The 22,936-nt window shown below is 43.4% G+C and overlaps 1 protein-coding gene across 1 annotated transcript in view; it reads right to left on the reverse strand.

The window, feature by feature from the left end:
• Window positions 1-581: 581 nt before the first annotated feature.
• dchs1a (dachsous cadherin-related 1a) overlaps window positions 582-22,936 on the reverse strand; it is a 99,593-nt gene continuing 77,238 nt past the window's right edge. The window contains exons 3-20 of the mRNA XM_030778156.1: window positions 21,602-21,833; window positions 21,031-21,267; window positions 19,551-20,582; window positions 18,448-18,635; window positions 18,035-18,131; window positions 17,037-17,194; window positions 13,489-14,338; window positions 11,228-11,467; window positions 10,214-10,339; window positions 9,781-9,990; window positions 7,968-8,834; window positions 7,438-7,551; window positions 7,068-7,279; window positions 6,570-6,721; window positions 6,145-6,275; window positions 5,486-5,772; window positions 4,531-4,669; window positions 582-3,172 (exon numbers count right to left, since the gene is read on the reverse strand). Coding sequence (XP_030634016.1) covers window positions 582-3,172; window positions 4,531-4,669; window positions 5,486-5,772; window positions 6,145-6,275; window positions 6,570-6,721; window positions 7,068-7,279; window positions 7,438-7,551; window positions 7,968-8,834; window positions 9,781-9,990; window positions 10,214-10,339; window positions 11,228-11,467; window positions 13,489-14,338; window positions 17,037-17,194; window positions 18,035-18,131; window positions 18,448-18,635; window positions 19,551-20,582; window positions 21,031-21,267; window positions 21,602-21,833 — 7,863 coding nt within the window. The remainder of the gene's footprint in view (window positions 3,173-4,530; window positions 4,670-5,485; window positions 5,773-6,144; window positions 6,276-6,569; window positions 6,722-7,067; window positions 7,280-7,437; window positions 7,552-7,967; window positions 8,835-9,780; window positions 9,991-10,213; window positions 10,340-11,227; window positions 11,468-13,488; window positions 14,339-17,036; window positions 17,195-18,034; window positions 18,132-18,447; window positions 18,636-19,550; window positions 20,583-21,030; window positions 21,268-21,601; window positions 21,834-22,936) is intronic.

The raw sequence follows: 22,936 nt of genomic DNA on the forward strand, positions 1-22,936 counted from the left end.
ACAACAATACTGTTCCTCAAACACAAATCAAGAGTTTCATATTTTTGAGAGCATGGTATAGAACACAATATAATGCAGACTTAATTAGACCAACTAGAACAAATGTCCTTTCAAACATACTTTACAGCTACAAATATACAAATACTGTATGTCAATATGATAAGAGGTTATGACAACCTTTAGACATTGGTAATGTCATCTTCTAGTCAAAAACAAGTAAACAGCAGTACAAAAATATAAAATACAAAACTGTCTTTTCTCATAAAACAATGACATCAATGTTGGCCCTCCTTTTCAATGTGCAAATGCTAAGCAGCTGAGCATATCCTTTAATGCCCAAAGGTAAGGAAAGCACTTAACAGAACTGAAGTTTTAGTTTATGAGTTACACTTCATGAATCATGCACCACACCCTGGCCAGCCAGTGAGGCGACATTGTATGTGTTGTACATAATGCAGCCATGCTGGAAACATTTCTAGTCAAATATCTGAGTGGTATCCTTTGTCATATTTGGGGCCTGAAGTCAGTCACTGACTGCTGATGCAAGTATCAGTATATATACATACATATTGTGTAAAAATTTAAATTCTCAGCTCTGCCTCTTCACTCTGTTCCAGAGAACTGTCTTTGGGACTAATGACGGAGGCAGATGGACCCTGGGTAACTCCAAAGGGTGAAATGGCTGGGGAGCAGGTAGCTAATGGGGCAACAGAAGGAGAAAAATTGGGTGGCATAGCAACAGTAGACACTGAGCTATCATGGGTAGTGGGCGATCGCCGCAAGGGGGCTAAATGAGGGAAAATCTGTCCGATGGCAGGCTTTGGAGGGACAGTTTTGGCTCCAGGGTGAGCCACTGAGGTGATTAGGGGTGGGGGATCAATTCTGGGCTTGGGGTCAGTCTTTGCTTTGGGCTGGAAAGGTCGGCGGGGATGTGGCGGAGCATTCTCATCTTTCAGCCTGGCAATTTCTGTGAAGACATTGGCCAGGGGCTGAAACTGAGGGCACCAGTTAAGGAGGTAGTCCCAGTTGTAGCTGCCCCGCAATTCTTCATCACTCGCCACTATTGCTGTTAAAGAGCCATTCGCTGAAGGTTTCCCATCTTCTGGGAAAGTGTAGTCTTTAGGATGTGAAATGCTCAGGCCTCTTCCCACACCCAGGTATCCACCCCCCTCGTCCCGATAGACTGGAAGCTGGCCTGAGACAAGCGTCCCACTGAGGCTTCCCAATTTCTTCCCTTTGAACCACTGGTTTGCATCCATTCCTGGATCCCCGGAGATGTCAGATAGCTGGTCAGCATCCTGTTGGATACCAGAATCAGGTCCACGAGCTGCTATGTGTTCCTGCATGGAAGAGGAGATGCTGGAAACACGCGGATACTCATTAATCATCCGGATCTCGTCATCCTCTGCTGCCTCTGCTGAGCCTCGCCCACTGGAGTGGGAAGGATCTAGAGAACCTCCCCGAATATAGGAACCTCCAGTGCTCCCACTCTGAACTGGTGCATATCCAGGCAAGGTCTGATGATATATCTTGTCATTACCAGGGATTTTTGTTTCCTCCAGCTTCTCCAGTACTGTACCAGGGGGTGCCGATCTGTTGCGTGCATCTTGATCTTTTTGCTGATGATATTTCAAAAAGAAGAGCACCACAACAATGAGGATCAAAATGACAACGACAGCTAAAGAAACTGCAGTGATACTAACAACAAGTAGATTTATGCTGGTGTCCAAGCCAAACGATGTGTGAGTGACATCAATGGTCACTTTGACTGAAGCTGTGCGAGAATTCTCCAAAGGACTATGAGCAATTAGATCTAGGGATATCTGGCGAATCTCCCTTTTGGAGCGACTCACATACCGACTGTAGCTGTCCATCTTTAGGGAAATGACTCCGGTAGATTTGTTGACCTCAAAGTAGGGTGAGATGTCAGAGAGAGTGTAGAGGACAATGCCATCCACTCCCCCATCCTCATCACTGGCCTGCACCTGTCCAATGCTTTGTCCTTTCTTTGCACCGTCAGGCACATAGAAGGAAAATTCTGAGCTAGTGAACACAGGGTCATACTCATCCTCTCCTGTCACAAACACTTGGACTGTGACAGTTGCAGAATAATTTCCTGTATCCATTGCCAAAGCAACAAAACTGAAGGAATTCACTTTTTCAAAATCAAAAGGAAAGCGAGCTCGCACCTCTCCAGAAGTCTGGTCGACCACAAAAGACTCCTTGGCACTGCCTGACTTGTCCATCATGTAGTATCTCAACTGGCCATATGTACCTGTGTCATGGTCAATAGCATGGAGCCTAGTGACAAGAGCATTCTGTGGCTGGTTCTCCCGAATACTTGTTGTTAATGTGCTTAATGCGAAATATGGCTTATTGTCATTGATATCCTTTACTTCTATGCTGACAGGAACAAGAGCAAAGTGTCCAAGCCCATCTGAGGCCTGGACAATGAGTGTGTGGGAGGACTGTCCTTCACAGTCTAAGGGCTGCAGCAGGCGCAAGACTCCAGTTCTCTGGTCTAATGAGAAAAGCTCAGACTCATCTCCAGAGCTGATGGAGTAATGGACTTCGTCATTAGAGTCGGGATCTACAGCGGACAGTTGCAGTATCTCTGAGCCCGGCTCCGCCCCCTCACTCAGAACAACACTGTAGTCTGCTCGAGTGAAGGCAGGTGGGTTGTCATTGGTGTCAGTTATTATTATTAAGGCTGACACACTGGAACTGCGCTGGGGGATCCCATAGTCCGAAACCACAATAGTGAGATTGTAGAGAGACACTGCTTCAAAGTCTAACCCATCAGCTAAGGTTAGGGTGCCAACTGTTTGAAAGCCCTTGCCTTCAAGGAAACGTACACTGCCCTCAATTTGGAAGATATTTCCTGTATTTCCACTAGCAATGGCAAAGTCAAAGCCAGAGTTTTCCTTGGAAAGGTCTTCATCTATTGCCTCCAGTGTGAGGATTATGGATCCTGGGATTTTGTCTTCAGACACAGTGGTTCTGTACTCAGTCTGCTGGAATACAGGAGGATGGTCATTGGCATCAGACACCTGTACCTGAACAGTGGTAACTGCAGTCAGTGGTGGGATGCCTCCATCATGAGCTTCAATAACCACCATGAAGGATGGATGTTCTGAGTCAAATTCAGCCCTTTGTCTGATAAACAGAGTACCTGTGTGAAAACATTAAATTTTAAGTGGTATTTTGATAAAGCTAAAAAGAAAGACGTGAGCACTCAAAAAGTTTGATCGCAGAGAAAAGCTCTGAGGTAGGATACAGTCCCCTGCAACAATTACTGTTGATTATCTTGATGAAGATGGTCAAAAGGCTGCATAAAATAACCAATAAATGTAAGATGCGATGTTTTCCTCAGAAAGAGAAGTCCAAATTACCGTTCTCCAACTTATAATTAAAACCAAACAAACTCGCCTGCTGCAACTAAACGTATGCTTAAGCAATTTAAGTATAAAGCTCAGGGCCAAGGCTCTTTTGAATTATTGTCAGATAAAAAGGAAGACTTAACTGACAGAAAAACAAGTAAACGAAAAAACGCAATCTAAATATTTGATTTTTGTAAAACCAGATTTGCATTCAGTTTCAAAGCAAGTATTATAGTAAGATGAGATAAGGTTATTTTGTCAACTGTAAACTATGGTAAAATATGGTTTTGAATCCTTGATTGTACAGGGCTGTTTTGCTTGAACAGGTCTTGGGGGCCTTTCAAGCTTCACAAAGTGCCAAGACATGTTAGAGAAGATCTGACTGGATCTCCAATAAGCCTGAAACTTCAACTAGATCTTTTGGCAAGACAGTGACCCCAAGAACACACCAAAATACACAAAGGAACAGTTAAGTCTTGACAAAGTCAACATTTTACAATTTGCAATGACTATCTCACTCTACAGAGTTAAGCCCCTTTAAAAAGCTTTGGTTTGGACTGCAGAGGGCAGTCATAACTAAGGCACATCACAAATTTGTAAATGTTGTGTACTAAGGAATGGCCAAAGATCCATCACAGTGTGTATCTCCAGTCCCAAAATGCATTACAGAAAAAGGCTTTGGGTCATTATCTTTGAAAGAGAAGGGTACTGGAAGTACTGCAAACAAAGATATCGGTAATCATGACATTAAATTTGAGAACACAATTTAAAAAATGTGTAAGGTGAGTTGATTCAAATTAGTAATTAATGAAGGAAATTATTTCCTTCTGTTGGAAAACCACAATGTATGTTAGTATTATTTTGTATTAGTTCATTTTCAAGAGGATGTAATTTTAAGAGCAACTTTAGGTTCAAATGTCATTTACTCTCATATTATTCTCCCAGTCACATCAAAAGTTATGACAAGAAGATTAAAGAAATTAAAAACTTTAGAAATGTAACAGGGTCATGGTACTTGACCAAGTCCTGTTGCTTTTGAAATATTGCAAAAAATGGCATGTCGTTGAAACCAACCTACAGAACAGAATGTTAAGAAATATATACATAAATTCTGAGAAGGAAAGTAAAAAATTAATGGGCTCAACCTTACCATTGTTTGGGTCGATGTAAAATGTTTTTCCTTCTGATACTACTCTATATGTGATCCTGCCGTTCTCTCCTGAGTCCTGGTCAGTGGCTGTAACCGTGATCACTGAAGTTCCAGGTTTTGAATGCTCAGCTAGTGTCACCTGACAGACAAACACAAACAATCACACAATTCACAAAACTACACTTTTGACTGTAAAATGGACATTTTCAAGCCAAAAGAGTGGTTCTGAATTAAAATGTGCAGATATTCAAGCTATGTCATTCTTTCACAACTTGAACTTACAAACCAAATAAGATATAAGATAGTGAGTTCATCCAGGTTTCAGTGAACTGTAAGGTATAAGTGTACAAGAGCATAAGGTGTTAAGGGAAAATTATTTAATGCTTTGGTTCAATATTTATTAAATTTAAGAATGTGGAATTTAAGAATTCTGCACTGAATGTTCTGGAATCATCACAACTGATCTCTGAAAATGGATACATTTAACGTTTGTGTTCAAGTTATGTAGCAATGGATTTCACACAAATTTCAACTTCCTTGGTGAGTCATTCCCCTGGCCAGGGCTAGAAGGTGAATATAATATAATAAATTATAAATATAACTATGGGTGCCTTCATGATTAGAGATGTGCCTGAAGACTGGAGTGTTGACCACAGGCTTGTTCTTTAATGTCACATATCTTTCACCATAGCCATGATTGCTCAACCCACATGAAAACTATATTTAACTTGTACTAACACCAATTGCTGGTTTTACAGACATCCTCTTTTAAAAAATGTCTTTTTTTAAACAGCCTTCTATGTAAGTATTCTGTACATGGACACTACACTGAATCTCATGGATTATTAGGTCTTTTTTCATTTTGACATCCGAACCCCTGCCATTAAATCACAAAATGAAAAACTTTAAAAAACTCTTTGAGGGGATCACCTTCTCTCATGTACGTTAACCATACCTGATAAAGGTCCTGGCTGAACACTGGGGCATTGTCGTTCACATCCTCCACCAGAACGGTCAGATTGGCTTCACTGTGGTGTTTAGAATCAGAGGACCGTACAGTCACAGTGTACCATGTCCTCTCTTCAAAATCCAGAGGGGCAGTCAGAGAAACTACTCCTCCATATCGATGTATTTCAAACTTCCCCTGGGAATTCTGGTCCAGCTTCAGGGAATAGTAAAGGGCTGGACCAGAATCCACATCATTTCCTGTGACCCTGGTGATAACTGTGCCAGTTAGAGTGCCTAGATTGAGAGGAAACTGATAATGAGGTTTTGCACATTTGGATATCAAGTTAATACAATATAATGCTAATCAACAGAGACATTATGTACAATGTATTTTCACTGACTGAATATTTCATTTTCTGATTATTCATGTAAAAACAACATGTTCCCATCAATGTTCACAAATGGAAATCTGACACTACACTGGTTGTATAGGACATGATGATGGGGGGAAAAATTGGGAAAAAAATAAAAAATAAAATGTAGACTCATAATTCATTGAGATTTTCACCACCAAGTGTACTGATGTATTTTTTTTTCCAAAACAGAGAACAGCTGTAACTCTTTGATATCATCTGTTCTGTGGAACTCACAGAAGAGGTGACTCACTTTCAGGCACCCGCACCTCACGGGGCACGGGGATGGTGGGGCTGTTGTCATTCAGATCCACTATGATCACAGTCAGAGTAGCGGAGCCAGCCAGCTGTGGAGTGCCCCTGTCCGTCGCTATGACAACAAGCCTGAGGTTGTACACAATATAAAAAATATTAGGATAAAAAAAAAAAAACAATCAAACTCTGGAAAATTTTGCACAAGTACTACTTTATTTTATCAGCTGATGTCATACCCATTTAAGAAAGCAGTGAAAGCTCAGTTTTTCAAAATTATGTTGGCAACAAGTAAGGAAGTGATTCATACGCCTGTCTTGGAAACATTGGCCAAACAATATTAATCAAGGTGAGGAGCTCTGAGGAGAAAGGATGACACAACACAACAGGCTTTCTTAAAGGGAAAGTCAGGAAACAAGCCAATACTTAGTCTCTGTCCAGATCTCTCTGTCCATGATGGCTGCAGTTGTGACACTGCCAGTCAGAGCATCTATCCTGAAAAGGTCACTTCTGGACGATGACCTTATGGAGTAGGTCACCTGCCCGTTCTGACCCTGGTCCAGGTCATCAGCTAGCACCTGAGGAAATTGCCGGTGAAATAGCAAATGAAAATAAAGATAGATTTGCAACAGCTGCTCTGGTGTAACCTGAGCCACTGAGCAATATTGGACTTGGAACTCTTGGATTCTGAGTTAAAAAAAAATAAAAAGTGGAGAAAGCAAAAGGGCTGCAGCCACAAAGAACAGCTGAGACTGTATGTTCAGCTAAGGCAACGAAAACACTGAGAAACAGCAGGAGAAAGAGAAAATTGGACTATGTTGAAAATGTCCAGATCTCTCCAGTGAAGGACAATTGGGTTTTTTACTCCACAACTTCACACTAAAAAGAAAAAAAAATTGAAACATCAGGGAAAGAATGCTGTACCTGAATGATGGGGAAATCATAGCCCTGTGCTTCCCGAACGTAAGCAACATAATTGTGGAGCTGGAAGCGAGGCAAGTTGTCATTGACATCTTGCAGCATTAGGTTGACTGCCATGAAGGAGCTGGAAGATGCAGTTTCAGCTTTGACCACTAGACGGAGTCTAGGGGTTTCTTCAAAGTCCAAATTGGTGGAGTTCTCAACCCATATCTCACCTGAAAGGAACACATTAGCACAGTTCAAAACGAACTCAGTTTACCTGTTGAGAAGGTGTATGCAAAGTCACCAAAGTAAAACGGACCTTCTAGCTTGATGTGAAGTTAAATAAATCTACAAGTAACTCAAAATATGAAGTATTACCATATTGCTATACCTGAGGTAGGGCTGATGCTAAAGGACCGTAGTTTGTTGCCGCTGAAAATGCTGTAGGTAATGCCACTGCGGGAGCCATCTGGATACTGAGCTTGTGTCTGCACAACAGCAGTGCCTGAATACAGACAGATGGATATGCATGTAATTTATTAACTGCTCAGCCAAAAAAAAAAAAAGAAATCACTAGTTAAAAACAGGAACAGAACTACTCAAGCTATTTACAATATCATGTCTGCCTTTGCTGACATTAAAATAACTTTAATTCTCCACTTTTTCATTTCATGGTGACATAGAAGGGGAACTGGATGAGGAAGTCTGTGGATAGCCCACCTGCAAATTAAAAATGTCAGAAGACTGGCCCATTTATTATACAAGTGGATCAGGTGTTTTAAACATATTAGCTGCTCATTATGCTATTATTAAAGCAAAGCCTTAAAACATATTCAAATGTTGGCCTCTCGAATCACGTAAAGCTGTCAAGCACAAGGCAAAAAAAAAAAAAAAAACTCAGTGAAAGCTCTGGGCCCAGACCTCTGACTGCATTTTCCTGCAGACTCACGTCCCTGGTATTGCGCAAAAACTGGATCCCTCTATAGCTTTGCTCCATGATGTGGACTACCACTACGCCCAGAGACGACTGAGGAGGGCTGCCTTGATCCATGGCCTCCACAATCAGGGTTCGCTGACTCTGGGTCAGAGTGTGGAGTTTCTCAGTGGCCTGGATGTCCCCTGTGAGTGAGTTAATGGTGAAACTCCTGACTGCGTTGGCAAAGCGGTAGAACACTGAGCCATTGGCCCCAAAGTCCTTGTCCTCAGCTCTCATGGTGGCTAAAACCCCATGGCTGGAGACACCGCTGCTGGACACATTAATGATGAGGGGGTCTGTGATGAAGAATGGAGCATTGTCATTAACATCCAGGACGTGGACGGTAACTTGTGTGGAAGTGTTGCGAGGATTAGTGGCGGAGGAATCTATGGCATAGATGTGGAAGCTGTAAAAGGATTTCTTCTCCCGATCCAGTGTCGCTGCGGTGATGATGTGGCCCGTGTGCTGGTCGGCTATGAACATACCCTGGGACTCATGGTTCAGGAAATAGACTATTTGGCCATTGGAACCTTCATCCTGGTCAGTGGCTGTTACCTCCAGGACTGGAGAGCCCTCTGGGGTGTCCTCAGGAATTTCCACCATGTAGCTGCTACTCTGGAACTCAGGGCTATTGTCATTGAGGTCCAGGACACTGATGTCCAGGGTAGCAGTGCTAGTTAGAGGAGGTGTACCCTGATCTTGGGCCTCTACAGTTAGAGTATATCTGTCTTTGTTCTCCCTGTCCAAAGGTCTGGAGGTGGAGAGCATTCCTGACCTCCTGTCCAGATGGAAGTCATGTGAGGGGTCACCATCTAAGGAGACAAGAGTTCAAATGAGTACATATTAAGGATGCATGAAGAGGTACATATTAAATATAGTATTACAAAAGTACGACCCAGGCCAGAAAAAGACCTTCATAGTAGGTGTGTAATGGTTTTGTATCAAATCCAAAAACTGCAGTTCTGTAGTTCCTGGTTTAGTTGACAACACATATGTGGTGAACTGCAGATTTTTTTCTTCGAACCTCAGCTCGTGCAAGCGAAGTTCTCTTTGTATTTTTCTTTCAAACATGACCCCAAATCATTGCAAAAATGTATTCTTAGTACAGGAGAACATTCCAGACTGTTCAAGAACATTCCAGACTGTTCAAGATTTTGATGATTAAGAATGACGATAAACTGTTTCTTTTTCTTTTCATTTCTCACTATGAGAAAAATATGTGCCATGCTTAACGTGTCGTGTGTGTGTGTGTGTGTGTGTGTGTGTGTGTTTTAACCGAGTGGACAGTTACTACAGCTTTAATTTTGATGTCAACCATTTTAATGACAACAAAACACAAGGTGATATTAGTCAGACCATAAATAATGTCATATCGGCACATATGAATCCACATAAACAAATAAAGGAGATCTAATATCCTGATGGAAACTTGTTTTTCTTATGTACCTTTCTTTTCTTCTTTCTTATGTCCAGTTTTCTTTCAAGCCAAACTGTGATACAAACCAAACTGTGGCTCAAAGACTGAGGCACAAACCAAACTGTGAATAGGGTGAACCATTACACCTCTACTTTATAGTCTAATGGGTGGAGTTTTACACATATTTGATGGGTGGACTTACAGTGCTTCTCTTGTTTGTATCGTTTTCATATACTTATGTTTTATAATCAGTCTCAAGTGTGAGACTACTACAGGCACACACAAGCAATTACAAGATATTCACATCATAATTATGCAGGTAAAGGAGATGTGACTCTCACCAATGATTCTGTACTGTACCACTCCTCTGTGGCCAGAGTCTGGGTCAGTGGCTCTCAGAGTGAACAGGGCCACTGGCTCCTCATTCTCAGGCACCTCCAGGCTGTAGTACATCCTCCCAAACACTGGCCTGTTGTCATTTACATCCTCAACTGTGATGTGCACCGTGGCTTTGGCAAAATTAGGTGGGAGACCACCATCCTTAGCATACACTGTTTACAGGACAGAGTAGAACATGGGTGATTTTTCCTTATGTGACAGAGAAACCCTCTCTGTTTGTGATTAAAGCCACAGCAGTATACTGCTAAGACATAAAACTGGCACTATCAAATCTCTGTATTCACACACTAAGGCTGTTTAATGCACACTTGACAAACTGGCAAGAGAAGAGCACGTTTTCCCTTGCAAATAAGCAGATCTGCCTGCTGGGAGTACCTGTCAGATTGTAGTGTGCGTGCATCTCCCTGTCCAGTGCTTTAGTTGTCACTATGATACCTGACACTGGATGAATACTGAAACCATCTTCAGCAATACCTCCATATGTCACCTGACTATTGGTCCCTGTAGAAAAGAGCGATAAAAAAAAAAAACAGAAAAACCCCACTGTCAGTACATAACCTGTGCTGTGTGGATACAACACTTTACTGAGAGTGCCACAGATCACAAGAAAACGTGTGTGCAAAACATAAAAACCCCAAAAGCAAGAAATTCACATTTCTCATGGAACAGGGTACACACAGCAGCATGCCCTGTTTTATTTGTTTGTAGTTTATTTTTGCTGCCTAGGCAGTTGGCTTTGCCGGACCTCCCCCTGGTGCCGGGGTGCCAGATTGCGTGCTAGCGGCGAGTACCCTGGCAGCGTCACCTGTTTACTCCATTAATTGCTCCTGGGGAGCGATTTTATAAGGCTTGTTTTATGTGTCCCTGACTAAGGCCAGGAGAATGCATGCTCTCTCCCCCACCCTCCCAAATTGCCCTCCCTCATCACCGACAATTAAAAACATGCAATGTTGCTGAAGATGATGTGCTTAGCTTGAGAATGCATGAGTGCACATGAGGACAGAGCCAAGAGGTCATAAACAATCAGACAGTGAAAGGATTGTTCCTGTGTCGTGCTAGCTGAGAGAAGTTTTATTGAACTTTTCCTCTCAGAGGAAATTCAGGCTAATGTCACTATCTGGCCTTGATGTTTCCATAATGTCATTAATCACAGATACATCTGAACTCATCTCTCTGCGGACAGAATGAATGAATGACAGATTTGAAGCAACCCTTGTTCAGTTTGCATAATCAATTGCTAATGTAGACATAAAAAAATCCTAAACCAAATATGACAATGGGTCTGCAGTCATGGTAATACTAACACAGTGACACTGTCCATATGTATAACTGTCATTGTCTGGCATCTCATAGTGACTGGCCACAGTGTAAGGCAGAGTTTTCACTTACCTTGGTCAAGGTCTGTGGCTGACACAACAAGAACAGTGGTTCCTGGGGGCTGGTTCTCCTTAATGTAAGCTCTGTACTCACTCTTCTCAAATCGAGGAACTTCATCATTCACATCGATCAACTGTACAGACAGCAGCTGGGTGCTGAAATGTTGTGGGGTTCCATGGTCTTCTGATACTATGGTCAGATTATACAAGTCCTGCTGCTCATGGTCCAATGGTTTGAGAATTGACAGAGATCCTGCAGAAAGGTGAGTCAACCAACTTCAGCAACAGCTCCCCAAAACACCACAGCAGGGTTTACGTTCCAGTATACTGTGCTATATGGGGATCTCCTACCAGTCAAAAGTGTCTTAACCATGACAATTACTCCTGGGTGAAAGGTATGATAAGGCGGAGAACCAAATGGACAACGGAAGCAATGTGAGGAGGAAAAACCACTGTGCTGCATTTGAACAAATCATTATCCTGGGTATAATAGCACTACCGTTTAAATTCATGTTCAACATCCAGCATAGTTACAAATTCCACAAGCCTTTCCCCATGCACACACATGTAAACCTGCAATACCAGACCACGCAGAGCACACTCCCGTGTGATTTGCCTCAGAAGATTATTGAGGTTGACACCACAGCAGGTGACCTCACACACAGTCCGCAGGGAGTAGAGAACGAGGTGTGTAAACAGAGACGTGCGAAAGTATGATTAAAAAAAAACAAGTTTTTGAATAACCTCAATTTGAGCATGTCTACCTGAGTGTGGTCTAGCCTAAGTAAGAGCTTAACTATCTGGCTGCAGTTTACAAGTTTTTCCACAGCGAACACCACATCCCAAGCAGGCAAAGAGTAAACACTCTCTCTAGACACGCAACAGCACTGCCTGCCGTGCTCTGCAGAAATTAAGGGCGCTCTTGCCCTATCGTTTGTGTATCCTGTGAGAGCCGTGTTCCCCTTGATCCAATTTCAATTTCATGCCTTAAAATGAGCCACAACCACCAGTCTGGAGCGAAACACATGGGAATAAAGGCACTGTGGGCTGTTTTCATTTTGTTTTTTTTGTTTTTTTTAACCCTCCTTCTTCTATCTCCCAACTGCTGAGCTAACTTGCCCCTGAGCTTTTAATGTGGTTGGAATTATGGGCTCAAACATTTTCAGTCAGTTTGACTCCCCAACAATCTTCCCATACGATTTGTCAGTGATAACAGATGGGAACAGAGAGAGTACAACTGAGAAACAGAGATGATCTGCTTTCCAGTGTCTGCTAGTCTGTGAAGTTAATGCAAGATGGGACAGATCATCTTGTGAATCTAATGCTATTTATGTGGAAACTGAAAGACAAGTACTCTCACTTTTCCTGGAACAACAAACGTAACTAAGACAGGGTGACGTCATGTAGTCTCTGGAGAGCCACAGTAACCCATGCTATATCAATAAACAGCAGTTACACAACATCTTTTGTGGTAATCCCAGTGCTTGACCAGTATCTCTGTTACCTGTTTGGGAATGAAGAATATTTAAACATTTTCCATGCTCTGGGCAATGTGTGGTGCATTCTGACGGGCGGAGCTGACATGCAACTACAATAAAGTTCAATGAAAAAACAAAACAAAATAAAACAAAACATTGCACCACACTTAAGTTATCGTGTTTGCAGAAAGCTCTGAGCAGACATCTGTGAGAGACCGCTGGAAACAGTTACCAGCAGTCAGAGCTGAGAGCATGCAGCACCTCTCTCTCTGGGAATGATACAAACACACATACACACACGGAGCCAAAAGGGTGTGTGTCAGTTACACTGCTGGCATGGAAAAGCACTTGGCTCTTTGGCTTGAAAGAAACAAGTGCTGAAAGATAGTGCTTCAGTTCAGTAGGATTAGGAAGCACAGGAACCATTAACGGCACCTTAAAGGAGGAGGAGTCAGGACAGGAAGAGGAGTCAGAGACATCGGAGGGTCATAAAGAATATGTATTACACTAACACACTTCATAAACTGGACTGGAAAGCTGTGTAGTGATTGAAAAGCTTTATGGCACTGATAGCACATCCTCTTCTTCCACATTTCAACACTTACTGAGTCGTTGGCCTATTTCCTGCCCCTCCCAGACACCAATCATTTTAGAAGGGTTTAAACTACATAAGGGAAATCATTTAAGATTGCCAGGCTGCTTCAGCTCTACTAATGCTTCATGCTAGTCCTGAGCAATGCTACTGACACAGTGTTACAGTGGTTGATGAGAATGCAGGTTTCATGAAACATCTTACCAGTGTTGGGATTGAGACTGAATTTCCCTTCAGAATTTCCAGACAGGATTTGGTAAGACACTCGGCCATTCTCGCCCAGATCAGTGTCTCTGGCCATGATGTGGAGCACCACAAACCCCACTGGCTGGTCCTCCATCACGCTGACCATGCTGGGTGAGGTGAAGACAGGCGCGTTATCGTTCTCATCTGTAACAAACACTCGAGCTGTCACAGAACCACGGAGCTGCTGACTGATGTTAAGGGGTGAGTCGGTGGCCTGGACCACGAGGAAGATTGCAGAGATGGCCTCATGGTCTAGAACCTGCCCTAAGGAAAGCACCCCACTGCTGGGGTCCAGAATCAGGAGATTTTGAATGTTGGGCCACTGGTGCTGAATGGAGTAAAGCAGCTCGCTGTTAGGTGTACTCCCATCCTTGTCCACGGCCTGGAAGGTGTAGATGGACGACCCAGGCTCCATGTTCTCAGGGACGACAATGGTGATAAGGTCCTCCAGAAACTGTGGGGAGTGGTCATTGCTGTCCTGCACAGTGATCTCCAGCAGGACAAGATGGCTGCTGGGGAAGGGAGTGGAAAAGTCATCCACCTCAACCTGGAGGGTGTAGCAAGAGTTCTTTTCATAGTCCAGCTCTCGGGCAAGGTAAACATGTCCCGTCTGACGGTCAACCATGAAGGTGCCATCGTGGTCTTTGCTCCCAACAACTGTATAGGTGATCACCCCTGGTTCAGGAAGTGTCTGTGTGTCATGGGATCGCACAGAACCAATCGCAGATCCAGGTTTAGCTCCCTCTACTAAGCTGATGTGTACAGAGCGGGTGTTGGTTTGATGAGAGCTTTTGCTTGAACTTAAAACCTGTTAACAGGTGGAAGAAAAGGGTTTTTGTGTTCTTAAAATTGCAGCATTCTATCAACAAGAATGTTTTGAATTATGCGCCATGCCAACGTGTTCATTTAGTTAATCAATCATTCGATCTAAGGGTACTTGATCAACTGAATTATATCACTCAAAGAATTAATATATACAGGTCAAAGCCCCCATGGAGTTCTCTCAAGAATTTCAATATAGACTATGCAGAGCTGGCTTTCCTCCATTCCTGACAAATACAAATAATGCCACTTCTTGCTAACCTTATTATAAACACAACACTGTTTACAGGTGCTGAGTGATGGCTAGAAAACAGAAAAAAATAAACTAAATGGGGGGGGGGGGGGGGGGGGGGGGGGGGGGGGGGGGGGTGTTTGTCATAATAAGTTTGGGCCAGATTCTTATTGATTCTTAAAAAAGGTTGATAGGAAAAGACTTGACTGTTAATATAATTAGTGTCTATGTTAAGTAATGAACTCATATAAAAGCTGTTCTCAGTAAAGCACCAACAGCCAGACTCAGCCCATGGAGTCTAAAATGGTGTTTTCTGAAACTGCCCTTAATGTCAATAAATTAATGTTCTAATTCTAATCAAATCAAACCTCTACAGTCAAATTAAAAATGGAGACGTTGTAGATCATATTCTATTTTTTTGTCTCAGGAATAAAAGTTTGTGGCAATTTTTAACAGGCTTGAGCAACATGCCTGCTGGCATTAATCAGACTTAATGAAATGGGTTAATTTCTGCCAGGAAAAAATAATGAAGGATTAAAGTAAATGTAATCAAAACAAAAAAATTGCAAGAGCATTTAAATTTAGCAGAAGGGCATATAATTCAACGTAACCTCATTTCACACAACATGTGATGAGCACTCAGAAAACATCAAAGCAAAATTCTTAACTGCCAATTACGGAAACATGCAATATGTATCCTTTCCGTAGCTGACACCCAGCTCTGGTTGTAAAGTAAAGGATGTAAAGGATGGCGATGCAGACAGGAGGCTGACAGGGGGATGAAAGATGATAACACCAGGATGGATCAGTCCACAGGGCGGGAGGAGTCAGGATCACCTATCGATGGCTTAGATTTTTAATCAAGCTGTGACACTCCAACATATATTCAGTGCTATGAATATTCACTACATAAACAGTAGTCATAAGCCTGAATTAATAATTATTGTTCTTTATGCCAATTTGACATTAATTACTACATTAATGTCAATTTGTAAAACAGCACATATTTCATAATTCTGGCTAACCACTCCTTTGTGGTTTTATTGTTCTCTGATGTTTATGATTAATAAGAAGCTTTATAAAGTGGTTTGAAGAAAACAAAGTCCTGCAGCCTTGGCTCATTCAACAACATGACAGCGTAGAGCTCAATGTTTTTCAGACGTTTTATGATGGATTAATTAACTCAGCATTAAGAAACAAACTGAATGATAGAGAACATTCTCACAAAAAGTGAACATGAGGTTATGTCCTCCGTGCCTGGCTGCTCTTGGAACGAGAGTCTAAATCAATGACACCTAAAAAAAAGCATGTTAAACCTGGCCTAACCAGCTCTTTTTTAATCAAAAACATATCAATTATGAACAGTAGCTGTTATCACCACCCTCTTCATGAACTAGTGAGAGTCAAATAAGTTTTCAGGACTATCTGAAGAGAAAGGTCTGTTCAAAAGGCTACCATATAGAAAAACACTGGAGCTGTTGACCTTGACCTTGTTTTAAGAATACTACAGCTGGTACACATCGCAGTCCAGCTGGGAATAGTTCAGTCAGACCTGCTTTCAACATTTCACATGGCAATATCACTCTTGAAAATTCACAGACAATAACAAAACAGGGGAGAGAAGTAAACCACTTCTGCGTGAAAGGGCTTCAACATCCTTCTGAGCAACCAAATTTAGAATGCTTTTCCCGGCAGGACTTAGGGAGATCACTTTCACACAATAAATTCTGGGTTTTAGAGAGGAAGAGGGATAACGGAGGTATTTGGACATAAGGATCTGTTAAAATTACAGGGGTGTGATTGAGCTGCTCACAAAGATTTTCACACCACAGTCCACAGAGCTGCAAAACTTATTCTTCTGACTCACAACTCTAACAATGTCACGTAATTCAATGCTGAGTGTTTCAGCCAAAATTTGTAGCACAACTTTATTAAAGTTGCGTGTCATTTAGAAACAAGTAGGACTGAATTGCTTGAAATATCCCTTTTTTCTCCATTTTATCTCCAAGAGAGGCATGTCCACTTACCCACAAACTCATAATATCTCCCACCCCACCCCTCTCCCCCTGTGGCAGCATCCTCACTCTTGGAGAATGAAGCTAACACGCACTTCCTCCAGTACATCTGAAGCCACTCAGTCATCTTTCCACATTACGAGCTGCTCTCCATGCTAGAACTGCTGAGCTAAACAACATGGAGGAAACCTCTGTTTGCACGACAGCAGTCACAACAACCTAAACAACAACAGGGAGGATCCCTGGCTAGCACACCCAGCCAAGGAATGCAGCCACAGTCTGGAACCATGGCACGGATGGAGGATTCACCTCTGCATCATTAACAATGCCTTAACTAGGCACATCAAACATCTAAACCACCTGGTGTTTCTGGCTGGGATCGGTGTGGAAGAGTTTGGGTTGGGTGTTCGCCTGCTGCTGGCTCCTGGGGGGCTCACCTGTATTCTGAGAGTACTGGTTGAGCTGAGGGAAGGTGTGCCACAGTCCATGACTGTCACACTGAAGATATATTCAGCTTTCTCTGAAAAACTGAGAGTAGAGGAGGAGCGCACTTCCCCGGTGTTTGGGTTCAGAGAGAAACGTTCTGCTCTTGGACCTGCAGCGATGGAAAAAAGCAAACTCTGTGTTACCAGACCAGTGTTTTATATTCCGCAGCATACTGAGTATGACATGTCTGGCTTCTCCCTTATTTGCCCTAACTTAAGCATTAGATCATATCTTTAATCAAAGGACAGAGTGAGTGTAATTTAATGAAGAGAAATAGCATGTTGTAACACTTTTATTACACGAGAATGTTTCATTTTAATGTTTGATGTAATGCGATGTTATGTAATGTTTAATGGCTCATTTGTAAAGAATGAGTACACAAAAGTAAACAGTTTTCCACAGGTATTGGCCACTGGTATACATCTGGAAACTGACTTGAGTTGGGTACATGTTGGTTTACTCTTGGGCATAAATATCACTAAATTGTTAAAAACTCATTTGACAAAAATGAAAATTTCAAGCAACTGGGTGAACAACATGACACACACATTGTTAATAAGTGTGATGCATCTCTGTGCTGTGTTGTACAAGGCAGGAAAAGATTTAGTTTATCTTAAAACTGAAATTTTAAACCAATGTGCTATATTTTCTGTACAGTTAGGACATAGGCAGGTATGTCTATGTTATGGGACTTAGTATTAAGACATGCTGTATGACATATTAAAAGTCTACTAAACTAAGTTACTGTTACAAGGATCATATTGTTTACCAATGTGCAGTGAATCTATTTGATCACTTATGATGGCTTTTTATGTTTAACTGACAACATTACATAGTTGCATGCCCCCAAACCCCTATGAAGTTGGTTGTTTTATCACCTAACTACTTTAGAATTTGGGGAAAATTTCGAAAGTAAAAATGTTGTCATTTAGTTTCCCCCCTCTCTCACCTGACATGGAGTAGAACATGGTCCCATTTTCCCCCTCATCTGGATCTTTTGCATGTAAGGTACCCAGCAAAACCCCAGAAGACTGGCCCTCCATCACCTACACACAGGAAAAGATGACTGCACAGTACTGCAACACGCACAATCACCCTACTGATGGACATCTCAACGCTTCTGAGAGCAGCAGGAAAAGGAGCAAAGCCATTCAGTGCCACAGGAATTTACTCAGACAATAGCTTAGCTTTAGATAAAAAAAAAAAATTGCAAAAGAATAATAACTATTAATTCTATTGATCCTTTGTAAAGTTGCAAAGTTCATAAAATATTCTGCTGGTTGAAAAAATCCATCGGAAGACCAGGGAGTTCACTGTGGTGTTGAATAAGAATAAGGTATCTGCAGGTTGGGGAGCTCATACCTGTAGAGATATCTCTCCCCTAGATTGAGCGTAAGTGAAGGCAGGTGCATTGTCATTCTCGTCCAGCACTGTAATAAAGACAGTCCCTGTGGCACTGCGAGGAGGCATCCCAGCATCCTGAACCACCACCACCAACTGGTAACTCGACTGATTCTCCCGGTCCAAAGCCATCCTGGTACTTATTTCCCCTGTATGACAAATGAATGAATAATTAACAGAGAGCTAGATTGGCAGGGGAGGCCAGACAGACAGACAGTGAGAGACCGAGATGTGTGGATCAATGAATGATTGAATTCACGGATGTGCATAAGATGGGCATGAGAGATTAATGTGTAGAAAAGGAGACTTTGATGGCACAGATGGCATGCCTCAGCTGCTCAGACAAACCCTGTTCAGTCACTGTGGGGACAGAAGTGCGGTTAGAGAATGTGCCCGCAGCTACAGCAGACTGATTACAGTACAGTGGACCATTCCACCACTCCTCATCCAACTCATCACTCCACCGCTCCTCATCCAACTCATCACTCCACCGCTCCTCATTCAATTATTCACTCTACCACTCCTCATTCAACTCGTCATTCCACCACTCCTTATTCAACATCACTCCTAGTTCAACTCATCACTCCACTGCTCCTCATTCATCTATTCACTCCACCACTCTTCATTCAACTCATCACTCCACCGCTCCTCATTCAACTATTCACTCCACCGCACCTCATTCAACTCATCACTCCACCACTCCTCATTCAACTATTCACTCCACCGCTCCTCATTCAACTCATCACTCCACTGCTCCTCATTCAACTCATCACTCCACCACTCTTCTCTCAACTCATCACTCCACCGCTCCTCATTCAACTATTCACTCCACCGCTCCTCATTCAACTCATCACTCCACCGCTCCTCATTCAACTCATCACTCCACCACTCTTCTTTCAACTCATCACTCCACCGCTCCTCATTCAACTATTCCCTCCACCGCTCCTCATTCAACTCATCACTCCACCGCTCCTCATTCAACTCATCACTTATTGTGCTAAGTCATTATAAACACAATGAGTGGTCAAGCACCTGTCAAACCACTTGGCTGTACTGGTTCCTACCTGTTTGTGAGTTAATCTGGAAGTGGCGACTGGGATGCAGGAGGCGGTAAGTAAGGCGACTGTTGAGGCCTGCGTCACGATCAGTCGCAGAGACACGGCCAAAACCTGTGTCAGCGGGGAGGTTCTCCTGCACGGCCAGGAAGGCCTTCTCCTGGCTCAGCCTTGGGGAGTTGTCATTTTCGTCAGTTACTGACACTCGCACGGTGGCACTGCCGGTTTTCTTCAGCTCGCCCTGTCCAGATGAGGCCAGAACTGTGAGTAGATACATCTCTTTGGCCTCCCTGTCCAGAGAGCTCTTCACAAAGAGCCACCCACTGTTAGAGTCAATGCCAAATATTGCTGCATCCCCATCCGGATGCAGGTGGTACTGCAGCAAGGCAGAACCTGCTCCTGTACCGCCTGTGCCCTCTCTGTTCAGGGCTCGCACCTGCAAGAAGTGAGTGTTGAGGGAGGTGCTTTCCATAAGCTCCACACGGTACATGAGGGTGTCAAACACGGGGCCTTGGCTGTTCTCTGCCTGCACATGCACCATGAGCATTAGGGTGGCACTAAGCTGTGGAGCCCCACAGTCCTTGGCTATTACCTGCATGTCATAGCGAGGCATGGTCTCATAGGACAAACTTCCAATCAGACGGATCTCTCCACTGCTGCGATCAATACTGAAGGTTCTCTGCGGGCTGCTGGTGACCAGGTCAAAGGTCAGCTGGCCGTTGAGTCCGGAATCACGGTCTTCAGCCAGGACCTTGTACACCACAGTGCCCAGTTTGGTGAACTCTTGTAGGATGAGTGATTCAGAAGACGAGGGCAGGAAGACAGGAGCATTGTCATTCACATCAACCACGGTGATGTGCACGCATGTCTGGCTGTAGGCCGGGGGGGTTCCGCTGTGAGCCTGGACTTCCAACTCCAGGGTGGGCTGGGTCTCATGGTCCAAGGGCAGACTGGTCCTCAGGATTCCTGTCTCGGTGTCCACTGTGAAGGAACCGCTGGGATCTCCTGAGCAGATGGCATAGGATATATCCTTAGAGACACCTGGAGAGAGAAAGAGGATGTCCAGAAACCCATCAGAAACAGATCTGTCCACAGCGGCCCCAAGACGCAGCAGCCTAGTACCAGTACACATTAATTTTCATCATTAAAGATTGTACTGGAGAGACTCAGATGTCCAAAGTAAAGGTTAAAAATGGCCAAATGGAACATATGACTGATGCCAAATCTAAGTGTGAACAATGGAGAGTCAAACCAAACAAGACCATTCAATGCAGCCAGACACATGGTTTGGATTGACAGACACAGATGTCTGTGTAGGTGAGTAGATGTGTGTGTGTGTGTGTGTGTGTGCGGTGCGCGTGTGTGTGTGTGTGTGTGTGTGTGTGGTTGGGGGGGGCGGGGGGGGGGGGGGGGGGGGGGGGGGGGGGGGCAGGGGTGGTGCGGGATGTATCGATCCAATAAAGGGCTATATTTGTATCTGATCACGCACCGTTTTTACTGCTGGCTCGCACGATGCCCACTTGTGTGCCCTGTAGTGCGTCTTCAGACACGGTGAAGTAGTACTGCATCTGCTCAAACACGGGGGCTGCCATCAGCCCTGCCACCACGCTGATGTTCACTGTGGCATTGACAGGGGCACTCAGACCACCTCCATCCTGGGCAGAGATCACCATGGAGATGACAGAGTTGGCCTTCCCGTGCAGAGAGCGTGAGAGTGATATAACTCCTGCAACCACAAAATACAGGACAGAGGATATATTAGGCACCATACCACACACTGTTAATCACTGAAGTCATATAAACACAAGATCAAAACACACCAACCAATGCGATGCCTTAGATCGAGTACACCAGGAGTCAGTTAGTGCAGATGGACTGAACTAACAGTATTGAATCTATTTTTGACTTGTAGTTAAGGTCTGTTACAATGCTTAGCCTATAGAGAAAATGGTTCACTCTACAGATATTTACTTACTCATCAGTCCAAACAAACCCATTACTATGGACAAAAATCCCTGTCTTTTGACAAGACCAGTCTGTTGCCATGGAGATGCTCCCACCTGTGTCTTTGTTCAGAGTGAAAAACGGGGAGCTCCCTCCTGAGACCGTACGGTATGTCACGCGGCCATTCCCCCCACTGTCTGGGTCATGCGCTTTCACCCTGACAACGGAGGTTCCTGGGGCACTCTGGGTACTCAGGCTGACGGCATAGGTCAGGGGGTAGAAGGTCGGAGTGTTGTCATTGATGTCCACCAAGTCCACTCTCACATAGGCTATTGAGTTCAGTCCACCCTGAGAACACACACAGGCCCCATCCACACTGTTTATTTTAATCTAAAGCTCTATAGATAATCAAGGCATTCTCTAAAACATTGGAGCTGTCTGCTGTAATGCTGATGCATGACCACTGAGAAAGTTGAAGAAAATTAATTGTGAATGTACAGGGTTGGCTAGTTTCACTCTTGTTAGTAACCAGTCATTATCCTTGTGATGTCTGTGGTATCTCCACAGAGCTCCATGAAGCTTCAGTTTTGGGGTGAAGTTTGGAGGTCACGCCAAACTGTACATAGAACCTCTGCAAGGCTCCTAATGTGCCACACACAACCTCTGCATCATCAATGCCATAGATGGTACTTTTTTAGTATGATTTAACAGTTGACAGTTACACAAAACCACATAAAGCAACGGTTTCTTAACATTTCCTTAAAAGGCAGGCTCGTCCTTTTTGATTTTTCAACATTCAGTTCTTAAGAGTCTCATCAGCAGGCCCTCTGACTGTGTGGGTTTGTCACATCCCTCAGACTGTGATGTCTGAGTTGTAAGATGCTAACACCAGTGACCAGTGTCCTCATAGCTGGAAACAATTAGGATGTTTGAGGCCAAAAAATAAACCAGCCAAACCGTGCCTCATATACCTCTAGAGTTTTCAGCTGCAGATGCTGTTAGTGTCTTGAAACTCAGTTATTAAAGCAAGCAGAATGCAACAAATCTCCAACACTAGACCTGTTTTAGTTTAAGAACTTGACTGTGAAAAAAAAACAAACTGGAACTTTTCTCTTATTATGGTGAAGAGCTGTAGACTGATCATTTCCCTGGAGACGGCAGCAGGAGGCAGCAGACCTGCCACAGCAGAGAAGCCTGTCTAACTGTCTATCTAACTGCCTGTCTCACTGCCTGTCTCAGTTTAAGAGCCAATCACATCACAGCGCTCACATTCTGGACATGGAGGCCTGTGCAGGGCAAGTCTCCAGCTTATTAAATATTACTGGCTAAAGCTCTTTAAGGGTCCTTCAGCTGTGATTACTTTAATTGTCTTTAAGTGTACAGTTACAATACAGGGCACTCTCCTGTTTCCCCTCTTTCACAGCCTGTTTAGATGTAAATGGATATTGTCT

The sequence above is a fragment of the Chanos chanos genome, chromosome 6 (assembly GCF_902362185.1).
Source record: "Chanos chanos chromosome 6, fChaCha1.1, whole genome shotgun sequence".
NCBI classification, from domain to species: Eukaryota; Metazoa; Chordata; class Actinopteri; order Gonorynchiformes; family Chanidae; genus Chanos; species Chanos chanos.